Raw genomic sequence first — 16,866 nt, 5'->3', positions numbered from 1 at the left:
CTGGCTGGGCCACTCAAGGACATTGAGGCTTGTTCCAAAGCAACTCCTGCACTGTCTTGGCTGTGTGCTTAGGGTTGTTGTCCTGTTGGAAGGTGAACCTTCACCCCAGTCTGAGGTCCTGAGCGCTCTGGAGCAGGTTTTCATCAAGGATCTCTCTATACTTTGCCCCGTTCATCCTTCCCTCAATCCTGGCTAGTCTCCCAGTCCCTGCTGCTAAAAAAGCATCCCCACAGCATGATGCTGCCACCACCATGCTTCACCGTAGGGATGGTGCCAGGTTTCCTCCAGATGTGACGCTTGGCATTCAGGCCAAAGAGTTCAATCTTGGTTTCATCTGACCAGAGAATCTTGTTTCTCATGGTCTGAGAGTCTTTAGGTGCCTTTTGCCAAACCAAAGTCATGTGCCTTTTACTGAGGAGTGGCTTCCGTCTGGCCACTACCATAAAGACCTGATTTGGTGGAGTGCTGCAGAGATGGTTGTCCTTCCTAAAAAACACAACAGAATGATTGGTCACTTTGAAAAAGAACATGATCATTATAACCATGTGGGAAATTGAGGAATAAAAAAAACAAAGGAACAAAAGGAGTAAAGTCATACAAACTAAGACCTGTAGTACCTAAAATTAAAAGACAATAAAATGATCAGTAAAAATTAGTGTAAAAAAAAAAAAAAATAGCATATTTATTTTTATCATCAAGGATAGCAGTGGTTTGTGCACCTCGATAACCAAGCTTCCAGTTGCTTCCAGTTGCCACAGAGGAACTCTGGAGCTCTGTCAGAGTGACCATCGGGTTCTTGGTCACCTCCCTTACCAAGGCCCTTCACCCCCAATTGCTCAGATTGGCCGGGCGGCCAGCTGTAGGAAGAGTCTTGGTGATTCCAAATCGCTTCCATTTAAGAATGATGGAGGCCACGGTGTTCTTGGGGACCTTCAATGCTGCAGAAATGTTTTGGTACCCATCCCCAGATCTGTGCCTCGACACAATCCTGTCTCGGAGGTCTACGGGCAATTCCTTCAACCTCATGGCTTGGTTTTTGCCCTGACATGCACTGTCAACTGTGGGCATTTCCATATCAAATTAATTTACCACAGGTGGACTCCAATCAAGTTGTAGAAACATCTCAAGGATCATCAATGGAAACAAGCTGCACCGAGCGCTAAATTTTGAGTCTCATAGCAAAGGGTCTGAATACTTATGTAAATAAAGTTTAAAAAAAAATATATATATATATTATATATTATATATATATATATATATATTTTATATATATATATATTATATATATATATATATATATTATATATATATATATATATATTATATATATATATATATATATATTATATATATATTATATATATTATATATTATATATATATATTATATATATATATAATATATATTATTTATATATATATTATTTATATATATATATATATATATATATATATATATATATATATATATATATATATATATATATAAACATCCAAAAACCTGTTTTCACTTTGTCATTATGGGGTATTGTTTGTAGATTGATGAGGAAATGTTTTTATTTCATCCATTTTAGGTTAAGGCTTTTAAAGTTGTTTTTTTTACAATGACGGCCTACACCCTGGACAAAACCGAATGATGCTGCGCCAATCGTGTGCCGCCCTTTGGGACTCTCAATCACGGCCGGTTGTGATACAGCCTGGAATCGATGCAGTGCCTTAGACCGCTGCGTCACTCGGGAACCCTTTAACATAAAAAAAGTAAAGGGGTCTGAATACTTTCCGAATGCACTGGATATCCTCCAATGTCGAATCAATCATATGTATTCATTTCTTTTCTGGAAGCCTGTTTCCCTCGAGCGTTCATATTTTATAGTCAAATCCTTGTTTAGGAAAACAAATGAATCATTGAATCTTGGTTCAAGTGTGAGGAACTTTGTGAATTTACGCATACTTCCCCCAGAGGTTGTTTTGAGTTTGTTCAAACTTTTTTTTGTAATTAACTCCTTTTAAGAAAGGGGAAGTATTGGAGTATATTGATGTGCTGAATTGTACATTGTTAAGCACTTTTACCAGTTCCACCATAACACAATGGCACAGCCTGAGAAACCCAAATTACGCATGAGAACAATATTTTGTGTATGGTATGTTTTAAATAAACATGGTTGTTTTGAAATAAATTATTTGTATATCCATAATACGTTACTGCATTTAAGGTTATATTTTAGTTGTAAATAATGGCTGATTAATCAGTTGAACAGGCACATGGATTGCATAACATTGCTCCCCACTTCCGTATGTGAAAAATATGGAGAAAAATGAGTTTGATGTTCAAAATAGATGTTCCTTTTAATGTAGAGATTACTTTGATATACATTTCGCAATGTACAATTTCTGACACAAAATGAATATTTCTCACATTTTCTAAACTGGGAAATACAGTACTTGTGGAAATTACAAAATAACAAAGCTTCATGAAGATTCAGTATATTGTTTGAGCTTTTGTACAATGATATTCATAGGGATGACACTTTTGTATGAGCCATATTCAGAGGGTTTTCCTTAATACCCTCGTCTTTTTGTCATATATGCAACGAATTAAACAAAACATCTATTAACAAGTGCGCAAAACGTTTACTTACAGTGTCATCTTTAAGTTTAAATAGACAAAGTTCAAACAAACAAACATAGACACAAACAACTAGATTTGCTAGTGGGCTGGATCACTGTTTCTCTGCCATGCAGACTGGTCCGTACACTGAAATCTGTAGCGTAGAAACTTGACTCGAGGCTTCATATGGAAGTCAGCAGGTATCCTCCAGTTCCACATTTTCTGCACCTTCAGAAGTGAACATGTATTTTAGTCTCTGACACACATATCTGTAATTCATCTATCTAAGAGCTGACGGAAGCGATAGTTCATCCAAATGACTAAATTACATTTTGGTTTCCTTACCCTGTGAGCAGTCTATGGACGAGACAGAAATCCATAACTTGTGTGAACTATCCCTTTAATGTTAAAAAAGTAATGCAATATATTGTAGAATTACAACATATTGAGTATATTAGCAGTATACTGTAGCATTGAGTCCTACCTCAGAGGCAGTAATACTACTTTAGTGTCCTTCATTTTTACTTGCTCACAATTTTTATACTTGTAGTACCAATCAAGAGCTTACCTTTGTCTCTCTTTCAAAGGTACAGTTTAACAGCACTGTATTATCACCTGAAACCTTGCAGTCAGAAACTTTGCCATCTTATACTGTAGTTAATACAGTGTAATAAAAATGATTAGTTATAAGATATTGTATGTGTTTCGACAGGGGAGTACATCATGTAAATAAAACAAGGCTTTTGTCATTTAATAATGTTTTTAAAAGAAGAGAGATACACGGGAGAGAAGTTATAGGGAGCTGAGAAACCTACCTTCAGGACCCTGACCAGATGGGTTGTACTGTTCAGCTGCGGAAACTGGAAAGAGCAAGCAAAACCGAGGAAAGAAAAGAGCCCTTGAGCATCTGTTCACTGAGTGGTTCAATATATGCTGTCATAATGACACAGCATTGTAATATCTGAAAGCTGTGCAATCCTGTGCTACATAACAAGTTAGGCTGCGTTTACACAGGCAGCCCAATTCAGATATTTTGCCAATTATTTGCATATCTGATACGTATCTGATCTTTTCTCTAATGTGTAAACAGCAAAACAACACATGGAATCTGATCTTTTGAATTCCGATTTATACTACCTCCATATATGGATCTGAATCCTGATCCAAAAACCTATCCTCCATACGTGACCTCATGCGTTACCATGATGACCACCCCCAAATTTTAAGGAACAGTGACAGGAAATGAACATGGCATCTGTGTGCTACTTCAGAGGCTACATCAGTGTGAATGTGCAAATCTGATATGGGTCACATATAAAACTGAGTGTGGACAGTCAGAAAAAAAGATTGGATATAGAAAGAAAATCTGCTTTGGGTTCTTAGGGTGACTGTGTAAACAGAGCCTGATAGGCCGTACTACCCATTTAGCCTACACAACGAAATATCACCTTTACTAAAACTGCTAAATTTGTCACATGGATCCATTTCGCTATTTCAATTACTTTTGCTGCATTTACACAATCAGCCCAATTCTGATCTTTATTTTCACTAATTGGTCTTTTGACCAATCAGATCAGCTCTTTTGCCAATAATAGGGCAAAAGATTGGAATTGGGATGCCTGTGTAAACGCAGAGTTTGTAGTCAAATTGATAGATAGCTAGATATCAACATTACTGAGACATCTGTATAAGGCTGTGTTTACAAAGGCAGACCCTTTTCTGATCTTTAGCCTAATTATGGGCAAAAGAGCTGATTTGATTGGTTAAAAAGAATATCAGAAAAATATCAGAATTGGGCTGCCTGTATAAACCAGCCATGTAACAGAATTTAAACCTGAACTCTTATGAAGCTTACCAGCATGCTGTGTCTGTTCTGTTACACCAGGATGACCTGTTTGGACAAAGACATTGCATGAACACAGACCCTACGAACAGAGCAGGGGGAGACCACTGTGAACGGGACAACCAGGGCTGTCTGACATCAATGTCAATGCATTTCACACCATTACATGTCTATCACTACTTAGACTGGTTAACTGTAAAGATCTGTAAAGCACTTTATGGCAACTGTTGGGCTGTAAATACATTTTATTGATTGGTTGATTAATCTATGGCAGGGGTGTCAAACTCAATTTTTGATGGGCTGAGTTTCTGCAAGTTTCCAATCCTCTCTTGTACATCATTAATTGATTAAGGTCATTTATTGGTTAGGAACTCCCCTCTCTAGGTCTAATTGGATACGAATTGAAAGAAAATGACAAAAAATAGGAGACACACAGCCCTCCAGGAAGTGAGTTTGACACCCCTGCTCCGGGCTATCTCTCCAAGATCAAAGGATTATTACCACTACTTTTCATTTCATCAAGCCTTTAGGACCAACATATTCTTGTGCAAGGTCAAGGGGTTGTGTAAATGAATATACTGTACCGACTTACTGGAAGCCTGTAGAGTGGATCCTTGTGCATCAGCTGTGACTACGATACAAAAGATAGATTCAACATGGTGACTTAAGGCGTTTCGTTTTGTTATTTAGTGACTGGCAGTGTATAGTAAGGATGTGTCCCAAATGGTATTCCCTATATTGTGCAATGCTTTTTACCAGGAACTATGGGACACTATTCTCTATATAGTACTCTATCTCTGATGAGTAATGAGTGGTAAGCGAACCTCACTCACCCCTGCCAACTTTGGCGTCTGTATTACAGACATTGGTATTATATGGTATTACATACATATGGTATTGCATACATTCACATTATATTTTTGGAGGCTAGTGTGTGTTGTGTGTGTGTTGTGAGGAAGTGTATCTATTTTTTCTGAAATGTTAAGGTCATAAGATGGGTGTGTGTGTGTGTGTGTGTGTGTGTATGTGTGTGTGTGTGTGTGTGTGTGTGTGTGTGTGTGTGTGTGTGTGTGTGTGTGTGTGTGTGTGTGTGTGTGTGTGTGTGTGTGTGTGTGTGTGTGTGTGTGTGTGTGTGTGCAGACTTACCTGGGGAATTGGTCTGAATGAAGACACTGTGTGCATCTGCAACAACTGAGAGACAGAGTATATGATGTTACAAGTGTGTTGCGTGAAGGGCCTTGTTTGGTTTAGAAATCTAGCACTTCTGATATGTTGTTGTAAATGGAATTTTACCTGTAGTGTCATGTCCAAATCCAAGCACAGAATCTGAAATTGAAAAATGGATACTTGTCACCTTCCTCGCCTGGACGTATGTGTGTGAGTAAATCATGTGAGTATTATGTCATTGGTTAAAATGAAACTGTAGAGTTTATGAGTCCACTGGTCACAGCCACCTCATCTAACCTTGTTTCAAATAAGAGGGGATATTACACTGTTATACTATATATATTTATTTTGTTATGTTAAAGCCTTATTCTAAAATTGATTAAAATTAAATAAAAATCCTGATCAGTCTACACACAATACCCCATAATGACGAAGTGGAAACAGGTTTAGATTTTTTTGCAAATGTATAAAAAATGTCTTATTACATAAGTATTCAGAACCTTTGCTATGAGACTCAAAAATTGAGCTCAGGTGCATCCTGTTTCCATTGATCATCGTTGAGATGTTTCTACAACTTGATTGTAGTCCACCTGTCATAAATTAAATTGCTTGGACATGCTTTGGAAAGGCACACACTTGTCTATATAAGGTCCCACAGTTGTCAGTTCATGTCAGAGCAAAAACCAAGCCATGACGTCAAAGGAATTGTCCGTAGAGCTCAGAGACAGGATTATGACGAGGCACAGATCTGGGGAAGGGTACCAAAACATTTCGGCAGCATTGAAGCTCCCCAAGAACACAGTGGCCTCCATCATTGTTAAATGGAAGAAGTTTGGACTCTTCCTAGAGCTGGCCGCCTGGTCAAACTGAGCAATCGGGGGAGAAGGGCCTTGGTCAGGGAAGTGACCAAGAACTCGATGGTCACTCTGACAGAGCTCCAGAGTTCCTCTGTGGAGATGGAAGAACCTTCCAGTAGGACAACCATCTCTGCAGCACTCCACCAATCAGGCTTTTTTGGTAGAATGGCCAGACGGAAGCCACTTCTCAGTAAAAGGCACATGACAGCCCACTTGGAGTTTGCCAAAAGGCACCTAAAGAACTCAGTCCATGAAAAACAAGATTCTCTGGTCTGATGAAACCAAGATTGAACTCTTTGGCCTTAATGCCAAGTGTCACGTCTGGAGGAAACCTGGCACCATTTCAGTGGCAGGGACTGGGAGACTAGTCAGGATCCAGGGAAAGATGATCGGAGCAAAGTACAAAGAGATCCTTGATGAAAACCTGCTTTAGAGCGCTCAGGACCTCAGACTGGGGCGAAGGTTCACCTTCCAACAGGACAACGACCCTAAGTACACAGCCAAAACAAGGTAGGAGTGGCTTCTTTGAATGTCCTTGGGTGGCCCAGCCAGAGCCCGGACATGAACCCAATCAAACATCTCTGGAGAGACCTGAAAATAGCTGTGCAGCGACGCTCCCCATCCAACCTGACAGAGCTTGACAGGATCTGCAGAGAAGAATGGGAGAAACTCCCCAAATACTGGTGTGCCAAGCTTGTTGCGTCATACCCAAGAAGAATCGAGGCTGTAAACGCTGCCAACAGTGCTTCAACAAAGTACTGAGTAAAGGGTCTGAATACTTATGTAAATGTGATATTTCAGTTTTGTATTTTTTATACATTTTCACTTTTTTTTTGCTTTTTTTGCTTTGTCATTATGGGGTATTATGTGTAGATTGATGTGGAAAAAATAACAATTTAATCCATTTAGAATTAGGCTGTAGAATAGTGAAGACATCACAACTATCAAATAACACATATGGAATCATGTAGTAACCAAAAAAGTGTTAACCTGTCTGGGAACCTGGGACGTTTGCGTCTCACCCTAGTCAACAGCCAGTGGAATCGCGTCGTGCGAAATACAAATACCTCATAAATGCTATAACTTCAATTTCTCAAACATATTACTATTTTACACCATTTTATAGATACACCTCTCCTGAATCGAACCACGCTGTCCGATTTCAAAAAGGCTTTACAGCAAAAGCAAAACATTAAATTATGTCAGGAGAGTACCCTGCCAAAAATAATCACACTGCCATTTTCAAAGCAACTAGCATGCATCACAAATACCCAAAACACAGCTAAATGCAGCACTAACCTTTGACAATCTTCATCAGATGACACTCCTAGGACATCATGTTACACAATACATGCATTTTTTGTTCGATAAAGTTCATATTTATATATAAAAACAGCATTTTACATCAGCGCGTGACATTCAGAAAATATTTTCCCTCAAATGCTTCAGGTGAATCAGCGCTACAATTTACAAAATTACTATTCGAAAACATTGGTAAATTATAATATTGTCATTCAAAGAATTATAGATTAGCATCTTGTGAATGCAACCGCATTGCCAGATTTGAAAATAACTTTACTCGGAAATCACACTTTGCAATAAACGAGGTGCTATGCTCAGAAAAATAGGCTAGGCGATACAGGTTAGCGCCATCTTGGAGTCATCTAAAATCAAATATACTATTGTAAATATTCCCTTACCTTTGATTATCGTCATCAGAAGGCACTTCCAGGAATCCCAGGTCCACAACAAATGTAGTTTTGTTCAAAAAAGTTAATAATTTATGTCCCAATAGCTCCTTCTTGTTAGCGCATTCCGAATGTACGAGGCGCGCAGGACTTGTCGTCACGAATGTGCAAAAAATATATATTTACGTTCGTTCAAACATGTCAAACGTTGTATAACATAAATCTTTAGGGCCTTTTTCAATCAGAGCTTCAATAATATTCAAGGCGGACGATTGCATTGTCTTACTAAACGTTTCAGAACGAGAGGGTACCCACGGGCACCCGCGTCATAGTAGTAATGGCCCTCCCCCTATGACCAACTTTCCAGGCCTCTCGTTCGGTCAGTTTTTACCGGAGAAGACTCAAACCACTTTGTAAAGACTGTTGATATCTAGTGGAAGCCTTAGGAAGTGCTAAATGAATCCTAACTCACGGTGTGTTTCATAGGCAAAGTGTTGAAGGTGATTTCACAAATCAGATTTCCACTTCCTGCATGGAATCTTCTCAGGTTTTGGCTTGCCATATGAGTTCTGTTATACTCACAGACACCATTCAAACAGTTTTAGAAACTTTAGAGTGTTTTCTATCCAAATCTAATTAATTATTAATTAATTAATTATTATATGCATATTCTAGTTACTGGGCAGGAGTAGTAACCAGATTAAATCGGGTACGTGTTTTATCCGGCCATGCAAATACTGCCCCCTAGCCCCAACAGGTTAAACAAATCAAAATATATTTTTTCTTTGAGATTCTACAAAGTAGCCACACCTTGATGGAAGCTTTGCACACTCTTGGCATTCTCTCAACCAGCTTCATCTGGAATGCATTTCCAACAGTCTTGTAGAAGTTCCCACACGAGAACTTGTTGGCTGATTTTCCTTCACTCTGCAGTCCAGTTCATCCCAAACCATCTCAATTGGGTTGAGGTCAGGTAATTGTGAAGGCCAGGTCATCTGATGCAGCACTTCATCACTCTCCTTCTTGGTCAAATAGCCCTTACACAGCCTGGAGGTGTGTTGGGTCATTGTCCTGTTAAAAAACAAATGATTGTCCCACTAAGCGCAAACCAGATGGGATGGCATATCGCTGCAGAATGCTGTGGTAGCCATGCTGGTTAAGTGTGCCTTGAATTCTAAATAAATCACAGATGGTGTCACCAGCAAAGCACCCCCACACCATCACACCTCCTCCACCATGCTTCACGGTGGGAACCACACATGCGGAGATCATCCGTTCACCTACTCTGCGTCTCACAAAGACACGGCGGTTGGAACCAAAAATGTCAAATTTGGATTCATCAGACCAAAGGACAGATTTCCACCGGTCTAATGTCCATTGCTCGTGTTTCTTGGCCCAAGCAAGTCTCTTCTTCTTATTGGTGTCCTTTAGTAGTGGTTTCTTTGCAGCAATTCGACCATGAATGCCTGATTCCCGCAGTCTCTGAACAGTTGATGTTGAGATGTGTCTGTTATTTGAACTCGATGAAGCATTTATTTGGGCTGGAATTTCTGAGACTGGTAACTCTAATGAACTTGTCCTCTGCAGCAGAGGTAACTCTGGGTCTTCCTTTCCTGTGGAGGTCCTCATGAGAGCCAGTTTCATCATAGTGATTGATGACTGCACTTGAAGAAACTTTCAAAGCTCTTGAAATGTTCTGGATTGACTGACCTTCACAACTGATAAGCTCAAATGCATTAAGAAGGAAAGAAATTCCACAAATGTACTTTTAACAAGGCACATCTGTTAATTTAAATGCATTCCAGGTGACCACCTCATGACGCTGGTTGAGAGAATGCCAAGAGTGTGCAAAGCTGTCATCAAGGCAAAGGGTGGCTACTTTAAAGAATCTCAAATCTACTTTTTTGGTTACTACATGATTCCATATGTGTTATTTCATAGTTTTGATGTCTTCACTATTATTCTACAATATAGAAAATAGTAAAAAATAAAGAAAAACCCTTGAATGAGTAGGTGTGTCCAAACTTTTGACTGGTACTGTATATATATATAATACTTGGATTGTGTACCTATTCTAGACTTTTCTAAGCTACTCCAGAACACTGTTCCAGAGAAAATCGAAGAAAATGTGTGGTTGAATGCTGTTTCCCACAATATGCTCTGTGTTAGTGACAGCTTTATTTCTCCTTACTGCCTTCCCCTCCTCAGGCTGGCCCCAGCTCAGCCGGCTCTGCACTGAATGTTACATTTATGTTGGCGTAACTAGCGAAGCAGCGGCAAGCAGTCTGTCAGCTCTAAAAATATGCAGGTGAGAGAATGAATGCTTGATCATCAGACAAGTGCGTAGCCTACCGGGCGTCCCTGGTGCGCTGGAGCTGTACACGTTGTCCCCAAGGGCTAGGGAGAGGGAGAAACACGTGAGTTACTATATGGCTGTTAGATTAACTTGATTGAGTATCCATTTGTTTGACTAGCCTACTAAATATGTTTTATTAGATGTCACCCAGTGTAGTAATGGGATGTTCTTGTTTGATCTTGTAAATGCTTACAATATATAGTAAACAGAAATGTACACTTCAAATCCTTACCAGTGATATCTATCTGTGTATGTGAGCTGGTTACAAGTTCTTCTGCCGCACCTGTTCACACATTGACACCTGTATCATTGTACCTGTGCACAGAATATTTCAGACTCTACTTGTGAAGGTAAACTATTCATTTATTTTCTCCATTATCAGTAACTTAAAGCTGCAATATGTAACTTTTTGGGCGACACGAAATGGCGGAGCAATTTATGCATTTAAAAAAAAAATGTAAATAACCTTTATTTATCCAGGGACCTGCATAGTGCATCTTTTAACATGTATAGTATACAAGGAATAAGCAAACAAAGTCAAAGTCAACAGGGTGTTACCTGTAGAGGGAAGTTGTGTGGCCATGTCAGACAGCCCTGCTCATACAACCATTCCAAACACATTAGTAGACCTAGCCAAATTCAACCAATTTCCTGAAAGCTCACTGTAGGATTTCAAGGTGGTGGCTTACCTGTGGTATCTGCCTGAGGGCTGACGGTGTGAACGTCATCATGATGCTGAACAGCGACCCCGTCTGTAATAGCTGAAGAACCACGAAATTAGAACTCAACCCGCGAAATTACAGTGTGAGCGCTCATGATGAAACATTGTTGCAACACTATTACAACAACATTGTAAAAAGTGATGCCTCCAGAAATGTTTAACTCGGCAAATTAAATGTAGGCCTATCGTTAATTCTATTTCTGTAGGACTCACCTCCCATGTCGTCGTGATGAGAGACGACGCTGTGCTCACCTGCAGGAAATAAGGGACGAAGAAAAGTTGACTGGTGAGTGGTGATGGATAACATTTTGGAAATACTTTTTTAAAAAGTATATTTTTCCTGTGTGAAAATAAGCATAGAACACTTTACTCTGACAGATAGACGTCCTGGGAATTTTCATCCCTGGACCGTTTTTAATGGAGGTATTTATTTAGCCAGCACTGGCCTTGGTGAAGCTTATTTTCCATCATGACACTTATTTTCCACAAAAGTTATAGTTCTATGAGACAATTGTTGCTCAAGACATAACATAAGACCAGAACAGGTCCAACAGTGGTGGAAAAAGTACCCAATTGTCATACTTGAGTAAAAGTAAAAATATATAGAAATTGACTCAAGTAAAAGTGAAAGTCATCCAGCAAAATACTACTTGAGTAGATGTCTAAAGTTATTTGGTTTTAAATATACATAAGTAGCAAAAGTGAATGTAATTGCTAAAATATACTTAAGTATCAAAAGTAAAAGTATAAATCATTTCACATATTAAGCAAACCAGATGGCACAAATTTACGGATAGGCAGGGATACACTCCAACTTAATTTACAAAAGCATTTGTGCTTAGTGAGTCTGCCAGATCAGAGGCAGCAGGGATGGCCAGGGATGTTCTCTTGATAAGTGCATGAATTTTCCTGTCATGCTAAGCATTCAAAATATAGCAAGTACTTTCGGGTGTCAAGAAAAATGCATGGAGTAAAATGTACATTATTTTCATTAGGAATGTAATGGAGTAAAAGTAAAAGTTGTCAAAAATATAAATAGTAAAGTTAAGTACAGATACCCCCAAGAAACTACTTAAGTAGTACTTTAAAGTATTTTTACTTAAGTACTTTACACAACTGAGCTCCAATCCATTATTTTGCACATACAGCAGGCAATTAAGCAGACAGAAAAATGTGTTTATGAATAACAAATGCACTGAAAAAGGTTTGTAAATAATGGAGAATTCAAACACTGAGTTACCAGCATCTACTAGGCCTATGTCTGTAGACACAATCTGCTGCCCAGATGGATCTGAAAAGAAAAACACTGTCATATACACCATTGTATTGGCAGGCTTTTGCATTAGGCATATTGGGATAAATGACCACATGAATTCAGTATATCAAGCATATATCCTCAATGCTTCTCAAATAATGCATGTGGCATTTGTTTTGCTCCATCAAGTGCAAATACTCTACCCCTGGTTATAGCCTAGTCCTAGCCTGGTCCCAGATCTGCTACTTTTGCCTACTCTATTGTCGTTGGAAGCGAAACGTTTGATCGTTTGGCATGACAATTCCATTAGGAGTTGGCAGGAGAGCAGAAACAGACTGGCACCCAGGCTGGCCTTGGCCTACATGTACGTTTAGGGTAGACATACCTGTTACATCATGATGCACATCATTGACCGCATGATCACCTCCATGTGTGTCTGTAACCTGGCTTTGACGACCATTCCCTGCAACATACATGTTCATTTATGCTGACATTATCTTAATCATCCTTTATATTCCCCTGTCTGAGCTGGACACATCAATACCACTCTCTGAAATACATTCATAGTATAATGTATTTCATTCAAAATATATGTATGCCATTTAACAGACACTTTTATCCAAAGCGACTTACAGTCATGCGTGCATACATTTCACATATGGGCAGTCCTGGGAATCAAACCCACTATCCTGGCATTGCAAGCACCATGCTCTATAAACTGAGCTACAGAAGATGACCTTTAACAGGGGTCTGTTATGTTTAGTCCTGAGTGTGATCCTACCTGGGTGGTCAACGTGCGAGGATGAATAATCCGTATGTGACATCACTGCTACTGGGTGGTCTGGAGAGAGAAACTGAGATGAAGCTTTTCCATGCCATCTTGGTCCCTATCCTCTTACAGAGACAATTATTTATTTCAGTGTATTTACCTGTGGTATCGGATAGACCAGCATGATCACCTGCTGAGTGGTATGATCCATGGAAACCTGAGCTCAGATATGGATGGTCAGGCCCTGAGTAGTCAGTAAGGCCTGCAAATAAAAAGAGACCATAAGTAGGACAGAGATACAAACTAGTTGATAGAACCTATTTGCTTTCACCCATAACTACTGTTTACATGTTCAACTGTGAATCATAATCTATTTATTAGATAATGAGTAGTTGTGGCTCACAATGCCTACCTGTAAAATCACTTATTAGCCCTATGTGATCTCCAAGACCTGGAGGAAGAACGTCAGACACACAGAGAAAGAAAGAAGATAAATTATTGGATTATGTGAATCATGAGAACCCTCATCTCTTGTTGCACTGCATCCCTCCTAATAGAGCCTTTAAAAGGCAATGCCTGACCCCATTCATCAGTGATGGCAGTGCTACTCCACCAAGACATAAAGTCTGCAGTGAAGCCGCGAAAAAACAATGTCAAGATCTACAAAGTTCACAAGCACAGCTACACAAATAACTCGCTGTCTGCACAGACAGGAACACATGGACCCAATGATAATCTTGGAGTAAAAAAAAATATTGTGGCGTAAATTCTCCGGGACACTGAAATCTCTGTCATGATTACAAGCCTGCGAGGAGCTCTCTCCGAGTTAGAGAACTAAGCCTGAGAGCTCTCTCCGAGGTGAGGTAGAAAACTGAGCCTGAGAGGAGCTCTCTCCGAGTTAGAGAACTGAGCCTGAGAGGAGCTCTCTCCGAGTTGGAGAACTGAGCCTGAGAGGAGCTCTCTCCGAGTTAGAGAACTAAGCCTGAGAGGAGCTCTCTCCGAGTTAGAGAACTGAGCCTGAGAGGAGCTCTCTCCGAGTTAAAGAACTGAGCCTGAGAGGAGCTCTCTCCGAGTTAGAGAACTGAACCTGAGAGGAGCTCTCTCCGAGTTAGAGAACTGAGCCTGAGAGGAGCTCTCTCCGAGTTAAAGAACTGAGCCTGAGAGGAGCTCTCTCCGAGTTAGAGAACTGAGCCTGAGAGGAGCTCTCTCCGAGTTAGAGAACTGAGCCTGAGAGGAGCTCTCTCCGAGTTAAAGAACTGAGCCTGAGAGGAGCTCTCTCCGAGTTAGAGAACTGAGCCTGAGAGGAGCTCTCTCCGAGTTAGAGAACTGAGCCTGAGAGGAGCTCTCTCCGAGTTAGAGAACTAAGCCTGAGAGCTCTCTCCGAGTTAGAGAACTGAGCCTGAGAGGAGCTCTCTCCGAGGTAAGGTAGAGAACTGAGCCTGAGAGGAGCTCTTCCCGCGGTCAGGTAGTGAACTGAGCCTGCGAGGATGAGGGACGACACAAGAGGGAGGGGTGAGGTGATTTACAGGACCTGGCAGAAGGTGGAAGGCGTGCTAGTAGGTACCTGGTGGAACGTCTGGACCCGGGCTGCTACTGGACGACAATGCCGGTTCTGGACCCGAACCCACAGCTGGATGAGAGGAGAGAGAGAGCAAAGAGAGCAGAAAGAGAGAAAGCGAGAGAGAGAGCAGAGAGAGAGAGAGAGAGAGAGAGAGCAGAGAGCGCCAGACAGCCAGTGATATATATATATATATCAAACCTGATTTAAAGCAGTTTTCCTTGAGTAAATTATTACAAAAGCAGGAATAACTGTAACAGTGATTTACTCTGCAGCAGCACAGATAACTAGCACAATATGGAATATAAACTCCTCAGAGTGGAGTTTGTGGCTTGCTGTTTTAACCCCTCGGACAGAGAGGTACTTAAATAAAATTATGCTTTAAAGGTGTAGTATAACATTATCTGTGCCAGTTTAAATATAGCTTAAATCTGATATAAATTAGAGGGACTCTCCCACAGAGTAACTCTCCCAAAGGTGTTGCATTGTAACATTTCTTTCAAGGGAACAAGTGAAGTGACTAAGGGAGGCTTGGATGAAGAAACATACCTATTGAGTCTAATTGAGAAGTCATTCCAGTGTGATCTATCAACAGAACAGTGTTGGTTAGATATTTTTGATTCAAAAAAGAAAAACAGAGATTCTTTATAGTCAGAAAAGACCCAACAAGAAAGCAGACACAGAAGGGTTATGATCACAAACCCACCTGAGATGTCGATATGGATGTCAGAAGCATACGGATCCCCCACACCACCTGAAAGACATACAGTTAATCAAGAACAAACTTGATTTACCTAAAAAGAAACATCAAAGATAAGTTCTTACAAACACTCACCCATTAAACCAATGAGGAAGTCATGGCTGGATTGGTCGATAATACCTGAATGTCAATACGGAATTAAGTGAAGAAATGATGGAGAAGCAAGTAAATATACCAGACAGGAGCCAAGCATGAAACATAGCACCCTCACCTGGACACTCACCTGTATTGTCCAGGTGAGAACTTGCACCAAGTGGATCCATAGCACCTGAAATGTTGAACCTATTAAGAAATATCAAGGCATTCTATCGTCTACTCATTTGCCCTATCATTAAACAAACAAGCCCATGACTTCAACTTTATTGGATTTTCAGCAAGATGTTACCTGTGGGATCCATGTGAGTTGTGTCCTCGATGAAGAGGTCAGTGACTACAGGTATAGCTGAGACACAGAAAGACATTGACAATCAAAATGGCCTCACAAATGCCAAACTCAATCATGTTTTCTGATCAAGCTCAATGAAGTCCTTCTCCTTACCTGCATGTCCATTTTCTACTGCTCCTCCAATCAGCAGCTTGTGACCATTACCTTGGAAACAACATTGAGATCCAATAAATACCATGACACTTCTGTTCTTTGTAGGGTTCTACCAAGGAGTGTAAGATAATGGTGTTCTTCACAGTTCACAGGTACATGATGTGGCTAAAATAAATAGAAAAATTGCTTATCTGAAATATTTACCATTAAACTCAGGTGACTCAGGTGTGTCATACTCAGGCGACTCTATTTCAGTCTCACTTGCTGAAACACATACAATACATGTATTTTACAATCATATTTACATTTACATTTTAGTCATTTAGCAGACCCTCTTATCCAGAGCGATTTACCGTTAGTGCGTTCATCTTAAGGTAGTTAGGTAAGACAACCACATATGATAACACAGTCATAGTAAGCACAACTTTTCCTCAGTACAGCAGCTATCAACAAAGTCAGTGCTAGTAAAGTCAGTGCTAGAAAGTCAGTGCTAGAAAAGTCAGTGCTAGAAAGGCAGTGCTAGTAAAGTCAGTTCTAGAAAAGTCAGTTCTACGAAAGTCAGTTCTAGGAAAGTCAGTTCTACGAAAGTCAGTGCTAGAAAGTCAGTGCTGGTAAAGTCAGTGCTAGAAAGTCAGTGCTAAAAAGTCAGTGCTAGAAAGGCAGTGCTAGTAAAGTCAGTGCTAGTAAAGTCAGTTCTAGGAAAGTCAGTTCTAGGAAAGTCAGTGCTAAAAAGTCAGTGCTCGTAAA

General features: G+C 40.1%; 1 protein-coding gene across 1 annotated transcript in view; it reads right to left on the bottom strand.

Annotated features, from left to right (window-relative positions):
* Positions 1-1,983: 1,983 nt before the first annotated feature.
* si:ch211-80h18.1 (developmental protein eyes absent) overlaps positions 1,984-16,866 on the bottom strand; it is a 28,115-nt gene continuing 13,232 nt past the window's right edge. Inside the window, exons 15-37 of the mRNA XM_029734865.1 lie at positions 16,324-16,383; positions 16,120-16,170; positions 15,967-16,023; positions 15,805-15,849; positions 15,657-15,701; positions 15,528-15,575; positions 15,371-15,406; positions 14,828-14,893; positions 13,676-13,714; positions 13,424-13,525; positions 13,276-13,335; positions 12,880-12,957; positions 12,480-12,530; positions 11,453-11,491; positions 11,208-11,279; positions 10,751-10,801; positions 10,515-10,559; positions 5,744-5,776; positions 5,597-5,641; positions 5,043-5,081; positions 4,463-4,498; positions 3,423-3,467; positions 1,984-2,835 (exon numbers count right to left, since the gene is read on the bottom strand). Coding sequence (XP_029590725.1) covers positions 2,801-2,835; positions 3,423-3,467; positions 4,463-4,498; positions 5,043-5,081; positions 5,597-5,641; positions 5,744-5,776; positions 10,515-10,559; positions 10,751-10,801; positions 11,208-11,279; positions 11,453-11,491; positions 12,480-12,530; positions 12,880-12,957; positions 13,276-13,335; positions 13,424-13,525; positions 13,676-13,714; positions 14,828-14,893; positions 15,371-15,406; positions 15,528-15,575; positions 15,657-15,701; positions 15,805-15,849; positions 15,967-16,023; positions 16,120-16,170; positions 16,324-16,383 — 1,178 coding nt within the window. The 3' untranslated portion in view covers positions 1,984-2,800. The remainder of the gene's footprint in view (positions 2,836-3,422; positions 3,468-4,462; positions 4,499-5,042; positions 5,082-5,596; positions 5,642-5,743; positions 5,777-10,514; positions 10,560-10,750; positions 10,802-11,207; positions 11,280-11,452; positions 11,492-12,479; positions 12,531-12,879; positions 12,958-13,275; positions 13,336-13,423; positions 13,526-13,675; positions 13,715-14,827; positions 14,894-15,370; positions 15,407-15,527; positions 15,576-15,656; positions 15,702-15,804; positions 15,850-15,966; positions 16,024-16,119; positions 16,171-16,323; positions 16,384-16,866) is intronic.

Source organism: Salmo trutta, chromosome 36 (assembly GCF_901001165.1).
Source record: "Salmo trutta chromosome 36, fSalTru1.1, whole genome shotgun sequence".
NCBI lineage: Eukaryota > Metazoa > Chordata > Actinopteri > Salmoniformes > Salmonidae > Salmo > Salmo trutta.
Note: the sequence above shows the minus strand (reverse complement) of the source record. Positions and strands in the feature narration are given on the sequence as shown.